General features: G+C 40.3%; 1 protein-coding gene and 1 pseudogene across 19 annotated transcripts in view; one reads left to right on the top strand and one right to left on the bottom strand.

Moving 5' to 3' along the window:
• The window catches only part of EPS15 (epidermal growth factor receptor pathway substrate 15), a 161,899-nt gene that overhangs the window by 7,108 nt on the left and 137,074 nt on the right, over window positions 1–17,717 (bottom strand). For all 19 annotated transcript variants that reach the window (XM_054488244.1, XM_054488256.1, XM_054488226.1 and 16 more), the window contains 2 exons: window positions 4,691–4,767; window positions 1,566–1,728 (listed from right to left, as the gene is read on the bottom strand). In XM_054488244.1, the coding sequence (XP_054344219.1) occupies window positions 1,566–1,728; window positions 4,691–4,767 (240 nt within the window). The remainder of the gene's footprint in view (window positions 1–1,565; window positions 1,729–4,690; window positions 4,768–17,717) is intronic.
• Window positions 11,010–11,970, top strand: LOC129036725 (26S proteasome non-ATPase regulatory subunit 7-like; annotated as a pseudogene).

Here is a 17,717-nt window from a genome sequence, read left to right as displayed (position 1 = left end):
AAGATCATAGTTAGTCAGGGAACATCCAGAAACAGAACCCAGATTTTTAGACTCCCAGTTTAGTGCTCTTTCCAACAAACCAGTCTTTTCCTTAATCTTTTTACAATGATATACAATCAACTTGGCTGAAGATTCTTAGATTTAGCAAAAGCACTAGCATATTATTTTACTTAAGATTTAAAAAAAACAACCTCACTATTGGCATCATGCAAGCTACAAAAACTTAAATGTGCAAATTAACCATTATTTATTTTTAAATATATTCTGACAACCCCACTTCTAGAAATGTATGACATAAGCTACCTTTCCTTAGAAGGAATCACTTAACTCATTTACCTGATTTTTCAACAGATTATTGGGTATTTACAATTGTACATGCTATTCTTTCAGTCAAAGAAAAAAAACCTATCTGCTCAAGACCATGGAAAGGTTATGATGAAAAGGCAATATGAATCTGTAACTACTGAGACTGAAAATTTCCCAAGGAATGAGGTATGATTTTAAAAAAATATATACTAAAATGTGTCTTCTCACATAATACCCCAACAGCACTACAACTACTCAAGGAATTATCCTTTTAGCCACTTATTATGACCTAAAAACAAAACAAACTTTCCTTTGTATAGTGCTAAACATATACATACACACACATACTAATCATACATTCAAACAAACAAAAATAAGAAAAAAATCACTATTAGAAAAGAGTCTTGGCCAGGTGCAGTGGCTCACACCTGTAATCCCAGCACTTTGGGAGGCGGAGGTGGACAGATCACTTGAGGTCAGGAGATAGAGACCAGCATGGCCAACATGGTGAAACCCCATCTCTACTAAAAATACAAAAATTAGCCAGGCATGGTGGATCATGCCTGTAATCCCAGCTACTTTGGGTGGCTGAGGCAGGAGAATCCCTTGAATCCAGGAGGCTGAAGTTACAGGAGGCTGAGGGTACAGTTGCCACTGTACTCCAGCCTGGGCAACAGAGCGAGATTCCATCTCAAAAAAAAAAAAAAAAAAGGAATATTTTAAGTTAGCTAAAATACCATTTTCCTTCAAGAAAACCAATACTTTGTTTCAAATCACTGTATTGCTGAATTCTGGATACTAAAGAGGCCGTATATTCTCACATTAAAGGATTTAAGGAAGACTTTATACTTTACAGGAAAAGGACTTTGAAACAATCTTCTCTTAAATAAATTATAATTAAAACACCAAAGTACAGGAAACTGCTATTCAAATGGATAATCAATGTTTCCAAAAGGCAAAGAGATTTTCTTGACACTTTCCCTTTTCCATTTATTGCCTCTCTGAAATGATTAAGTTAAAAAAAAAAAAAAAAAGAAAAAAGGTCTTAGCAGAAAGACAGCTCATGAAATTTATACATGCTGACCTCTTAGGAGCATGTTTGTAATTCGGCAGTTAGGTCAGAATGAATGACAGCAGCAGGCTTCTGACATGTTTGACTTGTTTCACTTAAAGCCATTTATATAAGTAAGTTCCGCACAATACTTTTCAGAAAGAGAAAAGCCATGTAGTTGACTGAAGAAAAGTACCAACTCTCATACCAGGTGGTGGAGGGCAGGGTCTTGTTGGAGTTCCGATCTTTGGTGGCAGTGCTGGGGGTTCATCTTCACTTTTGACCGATGTTTCCTCAAATACATTTTTTGTAATCACTACGTTGCTGACAGAGCTCGATGTGGCTGAACTAAAAGGATCTTCATTGTTGACCTTTGTTTAAAAAGAAATGGTTATACATGGCTATATCAAGCAAATTGTGGCAGTCATGTAGCATTCAGAATAATGATTTAAGTATTATACAGTTTTATTTATTTTAATTCTGAGAACACTGAAATTTTAACCTTTGCATTCAGGGTCCAATGGGAGAATTTTTTTTTTTTAATTAATTAATTAATTTATTATTATTATACTTTAGGTTTTAGGGTACATGTGCGCAATGTGCAGGTTAGTTACATATGTATACATGTGCCATGCTGGTGCACTGCACCCACTAACTCGTCATCTAGCATTAGGTATATCTCCCAATGCTATCCCTCCCCACTCCCCCCACCCCACAACAGTCCCCAGAGTGTGATGTTCCCCTTCCTGTGTCCATGTGTTCTCATTGTTCAATTCCCACCTATGAGTGAGAATATGTGGTTTTTGGTTTTTTGTTCTTGCGATAGTTTACCGAGAATGATGATTTCCAATTTCATCCATGTCCCTACAAAGGACATGAACTCATCATTTTTTATGGCTGCATAGTATTCCATGGTGTATATGTGCCACATTTTCTTAATCCAGTCTATCATTGTTGGACATCTGGGTTGGTTCCAAATCTTTGCTATTGTGAATAATGCCACAATAAACATACGTATGCATGTGTCTTTATAGTAGCATGATTTATAGTCCTTTGGGTATATACCCAGTAATGGGATGGCTGGGTCAAATGGAATTTCTAGTTCTAGATCCCTGAGGAATTGCCACACTGACTTCCACAAGGGTTGAACTAGTTTACAGTCCCACCAACAGTGTAATAGTGTTCCTATTTCTCCACATCCTCTCCAGCACCTGTTGTTTCCTGACTTTTTAATGACTGCCATTCTAACTGGTGTGAGATGGTATCTCATTGCGGTTTTGATTTGCATTTCTCTGATGGCCAGTGATGGTGAGCATTTTTTCATGTGTTTTTTGGCTGCACAAATGTCTTCTTTTGAGAAGTGTCTGTTCATGTCCTTCTCCCACTTTTTGATGGGGTTGTTTTTTTCTTGTAAATTTGTTTGAGTTCATTATAGATTCTGGATATTAGCCCTTTGTCAGATGAGTAGGTTGCTGAAATTTTCTCCCAGTTTGTAGGTTGCCTGTTCACTCTGATGGTAGTTTCTTTTGCTGTGCAGAAGCTCTTTAGTTTAATTAGATCCCAATGGGAGAAATTTTTGAAAAAAAAGTTATTCTATATGAGGAATGATTCTAACATCATTACTTATTAAGATTAACAGATCAAACCAAAAACAGCTCAATCTAGATTAAAGGTTTGTCAAGCTTCAGGAAATATTCAATGCAAAACCACCTGAGGCCCATTTTAAAGGGACTGTATGCCTTTCCGCAAATGAATATCTGATCTAAATGGTAATCAAAGGAAAAAAATGGATTCCATACTTCCTAATGAACTTAAATATAAGATTTAATACTAATGCAAGGAAAATGGCATCTTGACAAACTATAAAGACAATATGAAAGTCAATTTTTTTTTTTTTTTTAAATTTAAGAGGCAGGAGTCTCCCAAGCTGGAGTGCAGTGGCACAATCATAGCTCACTGCAGCCTTGAGCCCCTGGGCTCTAGGGATCCTCCTGCCTCAGCCTCTCGAATAGCTAGGACTACAGGTGTGTATCACCACGCCTAGTTATTTTTTTAATTTTTATTTTGTAGAGATGGAGTTTCGTTATGTTGCCCAGGCTGGTCTCAAACTCTTGGGCTCAAGCAATCCTCCCATCTCAGCCTCCCAAGATGCTGGGATTACAGGCTTCAGTTACTGCACCCAGCCTGAAAGTCAATTTTTTGAAGCAAACTGATCCCACAAAAGGATCATTTTTTTTTTTTTGAGATGAGGTCTCACTCTAAGGTTGGAGTACAGTGGCGCAATCTAGGCTCACTGCAACCTCTGCCTCTTGGGCTCATGTGATCCTCCCGCCTCAGCCTCCCGAGCAGCTGGGACTACAGGTGCGTGCCAGCATGCCTGGCCAATTTTTTGTGTTTTTTGGTCGAGATGAGGTTTCACCACGTTGCCCAGGCTGGTCTTGAACTCCTGAGCTCAGACAATCCACCTGCCTTGGCCTCTCAAAGTGCTGGGATAAGAGGCATGAGCCACCGCGCCTGGCCGGAATGATAAATCTTAATGTGTGTCTGAAGACCCTGCCTTTCAAATACGTAACAAAAGATTAACTTTTCTATAATGAATCAGACTTCACAATTTTAATTTATTTAGGCAATGCTCAACAGTGACATTTCAGGCTGGACATAATTGCATATTGTGGGGGGCTAGAGAGTGGACTGTATTAAATAGCATCCCTCATCTCTATCCACTAGATATGAGTAGCATCTCCTACTCAATTGTGAAAACCAAAAAGGTCTCTAGACATTGCCAAATGTTCCTTTGGTGGCAAAATAACCCTCAGTTGAGAACCAAGGAACCAACAATCTAATCCTCTTTTTCTCTTAGCCCGAATCAATACCACAGCCATTTAGTACTGTGGACATTTAGTACTGGACTTTGTGTATTAATTACCTTAATACTGGCCCTAACAACCTCAGAACATAAAATCAAGTAACCAATACAGAGAGGACGAAATAAAAACCCAGATTTTACACCTATTGACCGAGACAGTCAACAGGGGGAAAATGTGGTTCAATTGGGAGAAACATGTTTAAAAAGACAGAAGACTAAATATGAAGTTGCTAAGCAAACATGCCAATAGAAAATTATAATTACCACTACCATCAATACAGTCTAGTTATATAAAGAAATATGTCTACTTTATATGTTATCTTTCATTTCTATCTGAAATCAACATTTGCTGTGATTTACTGAAATCAAGTTGCAACTTTGTGAGAGGACTATGTAATTGAAAGGAGGGTTGCTCTTTTGGTGGAAACACAGTATGTTTTCCCTTCCCATTAATTACTATAGATTACCTTTGACAATGTGCTGAAGTCAGCAAATCCATCTCCAAATGATTCATTCCCAAAAACAGAAGCAAAGGGGTCTGTGACTAAAATGAATAAAGAAAATAAATGAAACAGGACAGTAAGACTTTTTTTTTTTTTTTTTTGAGACAGAGTCTCACTCTGTCACCCAGCCTCGAGAGCAGTGGTACGATCATGGCTCACTGCAGCCTCAATCTCCCAGGCTCAAGTGATCCTCCCACCTCAGCCTCCTGAGTAGCTGGGACTACGGGTATGCACCACCATGCCTGACTAATTTTTGTATTTTTTGTAGATATGGGGTTTTGCCATGTTGTCCAGGCTGATCCCAAACTCCTGGGTTCAAGTGATCCTCCTGCCTCAGCCTCCCAGAGTGCTGGAATTATAGGCATGAGCCACCAAACCCAGCCAAGGCATCAAATTTCATGTTTTCTTTTGGTTAATCACATTCAGACAGTTGAAAACATACAATCTCAAATATTAATTCCTGAATTTATAACTGACACCCACAAAGACAGACTGTATACTGATAACCCCACAAGATGTATTCCTTTGTATAAATCAACTGATGAATGATTTATAGGTAAAGTAATAGCAAATAAAGTAATGATTTATAGGTAAAGTACAGGTAAAGTAACAACTAGATGATTTATAGGTAAGGCTTTGGAACACATGTCAAATAATATAGCTCCTATGAACTTAAATCGCTGCTAATAAAGACATCAAGAAGTACAAAAAGCTAATATAATACCATTAATGCCACATTTCACACTCATCCTTCAAGGCATATTTCAAATGCTACCTCATCAACAAACCCTGGAGTAACTTAGGTGTCACTACTTCCCACAGCAAGAAGTAATTTTTTTCCTTCTCTGCGGCACTAATGGCATTCTAGTTTGTACCATGGTTACCTGTAATTGATCACCCTTATTAGATGGTAAGGTCCTTGAAAACAGGGAATAAGGTCCTATCCAAAGAAGAATAGACAGTCAACAAACATTTGTTGACCATATACCAAGTCTGAGAAAATAAAATGATACAAATTCCTACTCTTGAAAAAGTTCAGTCTAGTAAAAGATATGTAAACAAATAATAATAAAACAGTCTTATATGGGTTACGAGAGAGGTATGAAAAACCTGTAGTGGGAGTCACTAACTGCCTGGGTGAATCTGGAAAAGGAGCAAAGAAGACATTACATTTAGCTTTTAAATAAAATCTTTTGAGTAAAAAATGGAGTTTACCAAATAGATAAACACGGGGAAGATAAACCAGGCTACCAGGCAGAAGGAACAGTAACTACAAAAGTATATTTAACAGGCCAGGTGCAGTGGCTCATGCCTGTAATCCCAGCACTTTGGAAAACATAGGTGGGCAGATCACTTGAGGCCACGATTTCGAGACCAGCCTGGCCAACATGGCGAAACCGTCTCTACTAAAAATACAAAAAATTAGCTGGGCGTGGTGGTGCGTGCCTGTAATATCAGCTGCTTGGGAGGCTGAGGCAGGAGAATCGCTTGAACCCAGGAGGCGGAGGTTGCAGTGAGCCGAGATCATGACACTGCACTCCAGCCTGGGTGACAGAGCGTGTCTGTCTCCAACAAACAAACAAACAAACAAAGTATATTTAATCAATGTTTCACAGGCCTGAGAAGTTGTTTCTTCCATCACATTGCACTCACCAAGCAGACTAACATTTTCAGCTGGAATGAATGATCTGCTCTGAGATAGGCTTCACCCATTCAGGTGTAGGGGCTACCAATAACGTCAAAGAATGTTTATAGGAATTGCTGCCTGATATAGGAAGATGGAAAGAAACAAAGCAAACAGTTGGAAAGGAAGGCAAGGAAAGAACTGCAAAAGAGAAGGCAAGACAAAGAGGCACAGAAAAGTTCTCCTCAGGCTGGGCGCGGTGGCTCATGCCTGTAATCCCAGCACTTTGGGAGGCCGAGGCGGGCAGATCACCTGAGGTCAGGAGTTTGAGACCAGCCTGGCCAACACGTTGAAACCCCGTCTCTACAAAAAATACAAAACTTAGACGGGCGTGGTGGCACACGCCTGTAATCTCAGCTACTCGGGAGGCTGAGGCAGGAGAATCACTTGAACTTGGAAGGTGGAGGCTGCAGTAAGCTGAGATTGCGCCACTGCACTCCAGCCTGGGCGACAGAGCGAGACTCCGTCTCAAAAAAAAAAAAAAAAAAAAAAAAAAGGAAAAGTTCTCCTCAAACTATTCTTAGAACAAAAGTGTGCCTACCCGCCTATTTGAATGTGTAAAGTGTGCCCATATCTCTAAAAATGAGTATATCTTGGACATAAAAAGAGGAGCAAAGAAGATACACTATTTTTGTTTGCTTTGTTACCAAACATTTCATCACCAAGACAGCTGTAGGCAAAGGGTAGCCCAAGTGGGAAAAAGGAGTGGGTGGAAGCATAGAGAAATCAGGCCTTTAGGGATATACCAGCAACTCTGATCCTGAAGAGGATGTTGGGAAGTTTAGGGTTATAGGAAATCCTATAATTCTAGCTATAAAAGATGGCCTTTTCATTGATACATATCTGCTGAATCCTCAGCCTGGGGCCCAGCCTCATCGTAGGTAGTTTCAGGGTTTCCCTTCTTTCTCTCCTTTTCCTGTTATTTTTTTTTTGTTTCTTTTTTTTTTTTTTTTTTGGAGATGGAGTCTTGCCTGTGTCACCCAGGCTGGAGTGCAGTGGCATGATCTCAGCTCACTGCAACCTTTGCCTCCCAGATTCAAGTGATTCTCACGCCTCAGCCTCCCAAGTAGCTGGGAATACAGGTGTGTGCCACCACACCTGGCTAATTCTTTCTTTGTATTTTTAGTAGAGACAGGGTTTCACCATGTTGGCCAGGCTGGTCTCTAAACTTCCAACCTCGAGCGATCTGCCGGCCTAAGCCTCCCAAAGTGTTGGGATTATAGGCCACGTGCCCGGCTCCTGTTATTTCTGATGCTGAGATAGCTGAGGCGCAGCCTGAGTGGGGTGAAGATGCTCTCCCTGACTGCTGACAAGGGAAAAAGAGTTGGGCTCATTTCACTTGTGGGACTGAAAATTTGCTTCATGCCTTTTCTCTGTCCTGTCCCACAGCCTTTACAAGTCACAACATGTGTGCAATAGCCTCAGTTAGGTCAGATTTGACTGGAATACTGTGAAGCATATATTGTGAACAAAATTAATTTAAAAAAGGACACTTCTATATGAAGAATATATAGTACCTTACTAAAGAGTTTTTCTACACTTTCCTCATAAATGACCTATTTAGCACTAGTCTAAACACTGCGGAAAGACAAATCTTAGATGAATGACAAATAACTTTCTCAGATACTGATCATGGTTGATATGAGGCAGAGGCCCGTTCAGAAAGCAGAAGGACTCAATGAGTTGAACTTGTTCAGATCACACGTGAGATACCTGCTGGGGGGAGTTCCAGAAACACTTTTAGAGAAACCATGCAGGTGACTTTCTTCCTCTTGGTGCATACAGGGGCTATGAGCCAGCAGAACTGGGCTTTAAGTGCACACATGACCTCATTAGTACCGCCTTTTCCCAAAGAATAAAGGTAATGAATGCTTTGGAAAAATATATAAAAGTATAATTTAAAAATCATCCCTAAATCTCACTATCAGAAATAACCCTTATGAATATTTCAGCATACTTCTTTAACAGCCTTTATTCCTGGTATTTTTTTCTTACATATTTGAGATCATGCTATGCTGATATGGTTTTTGGTGAAGGTGTACATGAAAAAGCTACATTTTAGGTGTATCACTTTTTATCCCTTACCCTGATTTAATCACAGTACTCATCAGTATTTGACATATATTTGTTCATTGCCTATCTTTCTTATACAAACTCTATGAAGACGGGAACTTTGTTTTGTTCACAGCTGTATCCTCAAGGCCTAGCACAAGGTCTGGAAAATAGGAGGTGCTCATATTTGTTGAAAATATGCAAAGAAAAAAGGGACAGAAACTGTCTATTAAGAATCCTCCAAACAAATATCATAACATTTCTTAGCACAACCAGCTGAATAACAAGGAATAAGGGAAACCAATTTTAAGGCTCACAAATAATTCCCTGAAAAACAGCTATCTACCAGAAATCTTGACATGTGCCACATAACAATGTTTGGTCAACAACAGGCTACATATATGATGATGGCCCAGTAAGATTATAATTGGGCTAAAAAATTCCTATCACCTAATGACTTCAAAGCCATCATAATATCCATAGTCCAATGAATTACTCATGTGTTTGTGGTGATGTTGGTGTAAACAAACCTACTGTGTTGCCAGTCGTATCAAAGTATAGCACACACAGTTATGTGGAGTACACAATGCAGGTTGAGTATCCCTTATCTGAAATGCTTGGGAGAAGGAGTGTTTTGGATTTCAGATTTTTGCAGATTTTGGAATATTTGCACTGTATATGCTTATAAGTTGAGTACTCCAAATCCAAAAATCCTGAAACCCAAAATGCTCCAATAAGCATTTCCTTGGAGCATCATATCAGTGCTCAAAAAGGTTTAGATTTTCAAATTTTAGATTTTTCAGACCTTGGATGCTCAATCCGTATTTGATAATAATAATAAACAACTATGTTACTGGTTTACATATTTACTATACTATAGTTTTTAATCGTTATTTTATTATTCTTTTGTTTGTTAGGCTGTTGTTTTTTTTTAAAGACAGAGTCTCACTCTGTAGCCCAGGCTGGAGTGCAGTGGCATAATCTTGGCTCACTGAAACCTCCGCCTCCTGGGTTCAAGCGATTCTCCTGCCTCAGCCTCCTGAGTAGCTAAGATTATAAGCACGTGCCACCATGCCTGGCTAATTTTTGCACTTTTAGTAGAGACAGGGTTTCGCCATGTTGGCCAGGCTGGTCTTGAACTCCTGACCTCAGGTGATCCACCCACCTCAGCCTTCCAAAGTGCTGGAATTACAGGCATGAGCCACCATGCCCGCCCTATTTTGTTTTTTTTGAGATGGAATCTTGCTCTGTTGTCCAGGCTGGAGTGCAGTGGTGCGATCTCGTCTCACTGCAACCTCCACCTCCCGGGTTCAAGCGATTCTTGTGCCTCACCCTCCGAGTAGCTGGCATTACAGGTGTATGCCACCACACCCAGCTAATTTTTTTTGTATTTTTTAGTAGAGATTGAGTTTTACCATGTTGGCCAGGCTGGTCTCCAACTCCTGACCTCAGGTGATCCACCCACCGTGGCCTCTCAAAGTGCTGGGATTACAGGTGTGAGCCACTGTGCCCAGCCAATCGTTAGAGTGTACGCCTTCTACTTATACAAAAAATAAGTTAATTGCAAAAGAGCCTCAGGCAGGTCCTTCAGGAGATATACCAGAAGAAGGCATTGTTAAAATAAGAGATGACAGCTTCATGTGTTTGATTGCCCCCAAAGACCTTCCAGTGGGACAAGATGTGGAGGTGGAAGACAGTGATATTGATGGTCCTGACCCCGTGCAGGCCTAGGCTCATGTGTGTTTGTGTATTAATTTTTTTTCCTTCTTTTTTCTCTTTTGCATCTTACTTTTAAGAAAAAAGTTTAAAAGTTAAAAAAAAAGAAAAAAAGAAACAATTTAAAAGTAGGCAAAGTTTAGATATACAGAAAAAATATTTTTGTACAGCTGTATAGTGTTTTAAACTAAGGGTTTATTACAAGAGTCAAAAAGTTCAAAAAATTTTTAAAGTTTTAAGAAGTTAAAAAGTTACAGTAAGATAAGGTTAATTTATTATCGAAGAAAAATGTTTTTTATAAATTTAGTGTAGTGTAAGTGTACAGTGATGTCTTAGTCCTTCACATTCACTGATCACTTGACTCACTGACTCACCCAGAGCAACTTCCAGCCCCGCAAGCTCCGTTCATGGTTAAGTGTCCTATACAGGTGTACCATTTCTATTTTCTATACTGAATTTTTACTCTATGTTTAGATATGTTTAGATACATAAATACTTACCACTGTGTTACAACTGCCTACGGTATTCAGTATAGTATTCAAGGCTGTACAAGTTTGTAGCCTAGGAGCAACAGGCTATATAACAAATAGCCTAGGTGTGTAGTAAGCTACACCATCCAGGTTGTGTCAGTATACTTTCTGATGTTCCCCTAACCACACATTTCTCACATTTTCCCATCATTAAGCAATGCATGACTATACATAAATTCATACCTGCCCATGCACACACATTTTTTTCATTAAAAAATTAAGTAGTCTTCACAGGAGTTGCTGCTACTGCTGGAGTTTGTGGGTTGCAGGGAGCTAGGCCTAGTGGGCGGTGTGTGTCAAGATGTCAGAGCTGGCAGTGCGGAAGGCAGTGGTCCACCTTCCAGTGCTGCTCAGTGTGGTGGATCATTTCAGCCGAATCAGCAAGGTTGGAAACCAGAAGTGCATTGTTGGTGTGCTTTTGGGGTCATGGCAGACAAAAGTACTTGATGTATCCAACAGTTCTGGAGTCCCTTTTGATGAAGATGACAAAAATCATTCTGTCTGGTTTTTAGACCATGATTATTTGGAAAACATGTATGGAATGTTTAAGAAAATTAATGCCAAAGAATAGTTGGGTGGTACCACACAGGCCCTAAACTACACAAGAATAACACTGCCATCAATGAACTCAAGAAAAGACACTAACCTAACTCGGTATTGGTATTACTGACTGACACTAAAGGATCTGGGGCTGCCCACAGAAGCATATATTTCAGTGAGAGAAGTCCATGATGATGGCACTCCAACCTCAAAAACATTTGAGCATGCGGCCAATGAAACTGGAGCAGAGGAAGCTGAGGCAGCTGGAGCTGAACACTTGTTACAAGACATCAAAGATGCTACAGTGGACAGTCTTTCCCAGCTGATCACAAAGAGGTCCATGGTTTGAGGAGACTGAACTCCAAGCTTCTGGATATCAGGAGCTACCTGGAAAAAACAGTCACAGGCAAGCTGCCAATCAACCACCAGATCATTAGCTGCAGGAAGTCTTCAATCTGCTGCCAGACATCAGCCTGCAGCAGTCTGTCAAGGCCTTGTACCTGAAGACCAACGACCAAATGGCGGTGGGGTACTTTGCCTCCCTGACACATTCCATAGTTGCCCTGCACAACTTCATCAACAACAAGATTGCCAATCAGGATGTAGAGAAGAAAGAAGGGCAGGAAACAGAAGGGAGCAAAAAGGATAGAAAAGATGACAAAGAGTAAGATATAGATAAGGAAAAGAGTGATGTGAAGAAAGAAAAGAAAAAGGAGAAAAAGTTAAAGATGTAGCTTTTTAAATTTGTAAATTAAAATCTTATAAACTAAATCAGTATGTCACTAGAAGGTTCTTGTTAAAAAGCTGTCCTGATTAGAGCTCTATGCCTCAGGTCACTCTTGAATGGATAGAGGGACTGATCTCAAACCTAAACTGCAGCATCAGCTGCTATGAGTTGAGGATAAGATAGCTCAGGCTTCAGATTGTATGAGAAAAATGAAGAGATTTCAACATAACATTTTTGGTACTCCTCATTCTTTTATGTATAAAACCAGAAGTTGAATTATCCCCATCTTCAAAGACTCATGGGGTCTATTTCTGGTCTCATGGGGGCTGCTAAATGGAATGCACGAATTTCATGTGTTCTCTGCCTCATAACACCTTGACTTCTGACCCTTCTGAACTCTGCTGAGAATAGTGCATCATGTTTTGGACCTGTAGTTCTGGCATTCTAAGGATTTGAGATCCAGTTCCATATATTATTTACCTTCAAAGACACAATTAAATGGCTTGAGGTCAGGAGTTCAAAACCAGCCTGGCCAACATGGTGAAACCCTGTCTCTACTAAAAATACAAAAATTAGCCAGGCGTGGTGGTGCACGCCTGTAATCTCAGCTACTCGGGAGGCTGAGGCAGGAGAATCACTTGAACCCAGGAGATGGAGGTCGCAGTGAGCAGAGACTGCACCACTGCACTCCAGCCTGGGTGAACAGAGCAAGACTCCATCTCCAAAAAAAATAAAAATAAAATAAGTGAACTTGAAAGACAGTTATAGCTTGTGGTTTTTGGAAATGATGAAAATTAAGAGAAGAAATATGAAAGAAAGCAGAGGCTACGTAAATACATGAACATATATACGTTTAGCCTGAGTCATTGCCTGTAAAAAGGAAAACCTACTGGGTATTTTACTCCTGCTGGAGTCAAAGATGCTCTAGGGAGATCATGAGCTCCCTTCTATATCCTCAGGATGTTATAAAGATTTAATTAACAGTTGGGAAGTTCTACATTTTCTGTCAGGAGTTAGTAAAATATTCCACACAAAAAAATTTCTGGCACTTAAACTAATCTCACAATAAAATGGAAAAATAATTTTTATAAAGTACATGTAGAAAGTAAGTATCCTGCCAGGTATGGTTGCTCACGCCTGTTATCCCAGCACTTTGGGAGGCTAAGGCGGGTGGATCACCTGAGGTCAGGACTTCGAGACCAGCCTGGCCAACGTCTTTACTAAAAATACAAAAATTAGCCAGGCATGGTGGCGGGTGCCTGTAATCTCAGCTACTTGGGAGGGAGAGGCAGCAGAATCGCTTGAACCCGGGAGGTGGAGGTTGCAGTGAGCTGAGATTGCGCCATTGCACTCCAGCCCAGGTGACAAGAGCAAAACTCTGTCTCCAAAACAAAACAAAAACAAAAACAAAAAACAGTAAGTATTCTAAATTTGCTTTCCTTAGTTTTCTTTCACAGTCTGCAATGTGTCTATTCACCAGAAGCAAATGCTAACAAGATCTCAATGTGAGGCAAAATACTTAACATACCTTTTTTGAGATGGAGTCTCGCTCTGTTGATCAGGCTGTAGTGCGGTGGCATGATCTCGGCTCACTGCAACCTCCATCTCCCAGGTTCAAGAGATTCTCCTGCCTCAGCCTCCCAAGTAGCTGGAATTACAGGTGCATGCCACCATGCCTAGCTAATTTTTGAATTTTTAGTAGAGATGGGGTTTCACCATGTTGGCCAGGCTGGTCTCAAACTCCTGTCTGCCTCGGCCTCCCAAAGTGCTGGAATTACAGGTGTAAGCCACCTCGCCCAGCCATAAAATATTTAATATACTTCCTTTTTTTTTTTTTTTTTTTTTGAGATGGAGTCTTGCTCTGTCGCCCAGGCTGGAGTGCAGTGGTGCGATCTCAGCTCACTGCAAGCTCCGCCTCCTGGGTTCATGCCATTCTTCTGCCTCAGCCTCCCAAGTAGCTGGGACTACAGGTGCCCGCCACCACGCCCAGCTAATTTTTTGTATTTTTAGTAGAGACGGGGTTTCACCGTGTTAGCTAGGATAGTCTCGATCTCCTGACCTTGTGATCCACCTGCCTCGGCCTCCCAAAGTGCTGGGATTACAGGCATGAGCCACCGCGCCCGGCCATATTTAATATACTTCTATCCCTATCATAACAAGTATATTTTAGAGGTTGGAGTAGAGTTATATATCATATAACATTTAAGAACAAAAATTTACTGGCATGTTTTTATTTATTTTGAAAGCTTAACAATTCCCCTGTTCCATAGGATCAATCTTTTTGCCTGATGGAATTCTACCTAGTGGAAGAAAATAATAAGGGTAGAAGGGTACCAGTAAGGTGGGTAAATGTCTTGTGTTTGTGACTTGGGTATGTAACATCACCTCTCGGAATCTCAGTAGTTTCCAGAAGTTGGGATTTTATGAACAAGTAAACTAATTAAATAAATACATTAAAAACCTACATACATATCTCTTTTTCCCCATATAAAGTTTAAAAGATATTTAGGAACCACTGACCTGAATGACCTATATAATAATAACTAATTCTCCTCCTCCATATTCTCATAATTAAAAGTTTTCATGTCAAGTGGAATTACATTTAAGAAGACAATGTAGGAAAAGACTTACGTTGTTGTAACTAAAAACAAAACAAAACAAACCAACATAAATACATAAATAGGGCGAGAACAGGCTTGCCAACTTAACCATAGGAACTGAAAAAAAAGTCCATTCTTCATTTCACAAACAAAAGGATTTTAAAAAGAAGGAAAACAAACTTAGCAAGTACTGATACAGAAGTTGCAGCAAGTTATCCAGAAGTCTAGCTTAGATAATTGATCTATAAAGGTGGCTACACTAAACAACAGATTTTCAATGTAGACAAAGCAGTCTTCTACTGGAAGAAAATGCCATCTATAACTGTCATAGCTAAAGAGAAGTCAATGTCTGGCTTTGAAGCATCAAAGGACAGGTTGAGTCTCCTATGGGGCTAATGCAGCTGTGGTGACTTTTAAGTTGAAGCCAATGCTCATTGACCATTCTGAAAATCCTAAGGCCCTTATGAATTAAGATAAATTGACAGTAGAAATAAAATAACAAAGCCTGGATGACAGCACAGCTGTTTAAGGCATGTTTTACTGAATATTTTAAGCCCATTGTTGGGACCCACTGCTCAGATAAGAGATTTCTTTCAAAATACTCCTGGCTAGGCTGGGCACGGTGGCTCACGTCTGTAATCCCAGCACTTTTGGAGGCCAAAGCGGGCAGATCACTTGAGGTCAGGAGTTCGAGACCAGCCTGGCCAACATGGTGAAATCCTGTCTCTACTAAAAATACAAAAATCAGCTGTGTGTGGTGGCATGTGCCTGTAATCCCAGCTACTCGGGAGGCTGAGGCAGGAGAATTGCTTGAACCTGGGAGGCAGAGCTTGCGGTGAGCTGAGATTGCACCACTGTGCTCCAGCCTGGGCAACAGAGGGAGACTGTCTCAAAAGAAACAAACAAACAAAAAAACCCAAAAATCTGCTCACTGACAATGCACCTAAGTCACCTAGCGCTCTGATGAAGATGTATAAGGAGATGAATGTTGTTTTCATGCCTGCTAACTCAACATCCATTCTTGCAGCCAGGCAGTAATTCTTGCAAATCGAGGAGTAATTTTGACTTTCTAGTTTTATTATTTAAGAAATACACTTTATAAGGCTATAGCTGCCATAGACAGCCATTCCTCTGATGGATTTGGGCAAAGTACACTGAAAACCTCCTGGAAAGGATTCACCATTCTAGATGCTATTAAGAACAGTGTGACTCAGGCTGGGTGTAGTGGCTCATGCTTGTAATCCCAGCACTTTGGGAGGCTGAGGCGGGGTGGATTGCCTGAGGTAAGCAGTTCGAGACCAGCCTGGCCAACATAGTGAAACCCTGTCTCTACTAAAAATACAAAAAATTTGCTGAGCGTGGTGGCGGGCATAATCCCAACTACTTGGAAGGCTGAGGCAGGAAAATCATTTGAACCCAAGAGGCGGAAGTTGCAATGAGCTGAGACAGCTCCATTGCACTCCAGCCTGGGCAACAAGAGTGAAACTCCGTCTCAAACAAAACAAAACAAAAACAGTGTGACTCATGGAAGGAGGTGAGAACAGCAATAGTAAGAGGACTTCGAAAGAAGTTACATCCAATCGTCATGGATTACTGATGGATTCAAGACTTCAGTGGAGGAAGTAACTGCAGACGTGGTTACAAATTAGTAAGGGAACTTCAATTAGAAGTAGAGCCTGAAGATGTGACTGAATTGCTGCAATCTCATGATAAAACAGGAACCAACTCTGTAGAGTTCCTTCTACAGATAAGCAAAGAAAGTGATTTCTTGAGATAGAATGTACTCCTGGTGAAGATGCTATGAACATTGTTGAAATGAGAACAATGGATTTAGAATATTACATAAATTTAGTTCATGAAGTAGTGGCAGGATCTGAAAGGACTGATACCAATTTTCAAAGACTATCTTGTGTGGGTAAAAGGCTATCAACAGTATCACATGCTAAAAGAAATCGTGCAGGAAAGGAAGAGTCAATTGATGTGGCAAACTTCAGTGTTATTTTAAGAAATCGCCACAGGCACCCCAACCTTCAGCAGCTAACACCTTGATCAGTGGGCAGCCACCAATATTGAGGTAAGATCCTCCACCATGAAGAAGATTACAATTTGTTGAAGGCTCAAATAATCATTAGCTTTTTTTTTTTTTTTTTTTTTTTTGAGATGAAGTTTCACTCTTGTTGCCCAGGCTGGAGTGTAATGGCACTATCTCAGCTCACTACAACCTCAGCCTCCCGGGTTCAAGCAATTCTCCTGCCTCAGCCTCCCAAGTAGCTGGGATTACAGGCACCCGCCACCACGCCTGGCTAATTTTTTGTATTTTTAGTAGAGACGTGGTTTCACCACGTTGCACAGGCTGGTCTCGAACTCCTGACCTCAGGTGATTCACCCACCCTGGCCTCCCAAAGTGCTGGGATTACAGGCGTGAGCCACTGTGCCTGATCATTAGCATTTTTTTTTTTTTTTTTTTTTTAGCAATGAAGCATTTTCTAATTAAGACACGTGCATTTTTTAGACATGTTACTGCATGCTTAATAGACCAGAGTATAGTGAAAACATAACTTTTATATGTGACTTCTTTTATTGCAATATTTGCTTTATTGTGGTGGTATGGAAAAGAACCCATGCTGGGCCAGGTGCACGCCTGTAATCCTAGCACTTTAGGAGACTGAGGTGGGAGGACTGCTTGAGCCCAGGAGTTCGAGACCAGCCTGGGTTCCTAAAACAAAACCAAACCATAATGTCTCCAAGGTATGGCTATACCTGATTTTGGTTTCTCCATCTAAAAAAATCTAATTCATCCAAGGAAGGAGTTGGAAGATACACATTTTAAAACAAGAACCTTGCATTCTCAGAGTAGTTGACAGCACTTTAAAGCACCAATGCACTCTAATTTGTTAAAATTTGGATAATAATATATACGAATACATATACTTAACGAGATGTAGTTCTTAAAAGTTCAAAGACACTTTAAAAATATGTAACTAAAATTTGCCAACTTCCTGAAGACCTCTCTGGAAGCTAGTTTTGCAGAAGGTAATATGAAATTCTGGCCCACAGGATGTCTAAGGTTTCTTCCAGCTCTAAGTTTGAGAGGAAAAAAAAGAACAATGGAGACACCCCCACACTAATCTTTATACCGGAA

Source organism: Pongo pygmaeus, chromosome 1 (genome assembly GCF_028885625.2).
Source record: "Pongo pygmaeus isolate AG05252 chromosome 1, NHGRI_mPonPyg2-v2.0_pri, whole genome shotgun sequence".
Lineage (NCBI taxonomy): Eukaryota > Metazoa > Chordata > Mammalia > Primates > Hominidae > Pongo > Pongo pygmaeus.
The sequence above is the reverse complement of the archived record's forward strand: the minus strand, read 5'-3'. Positions and strand labels throughout refer to the sequence as shown.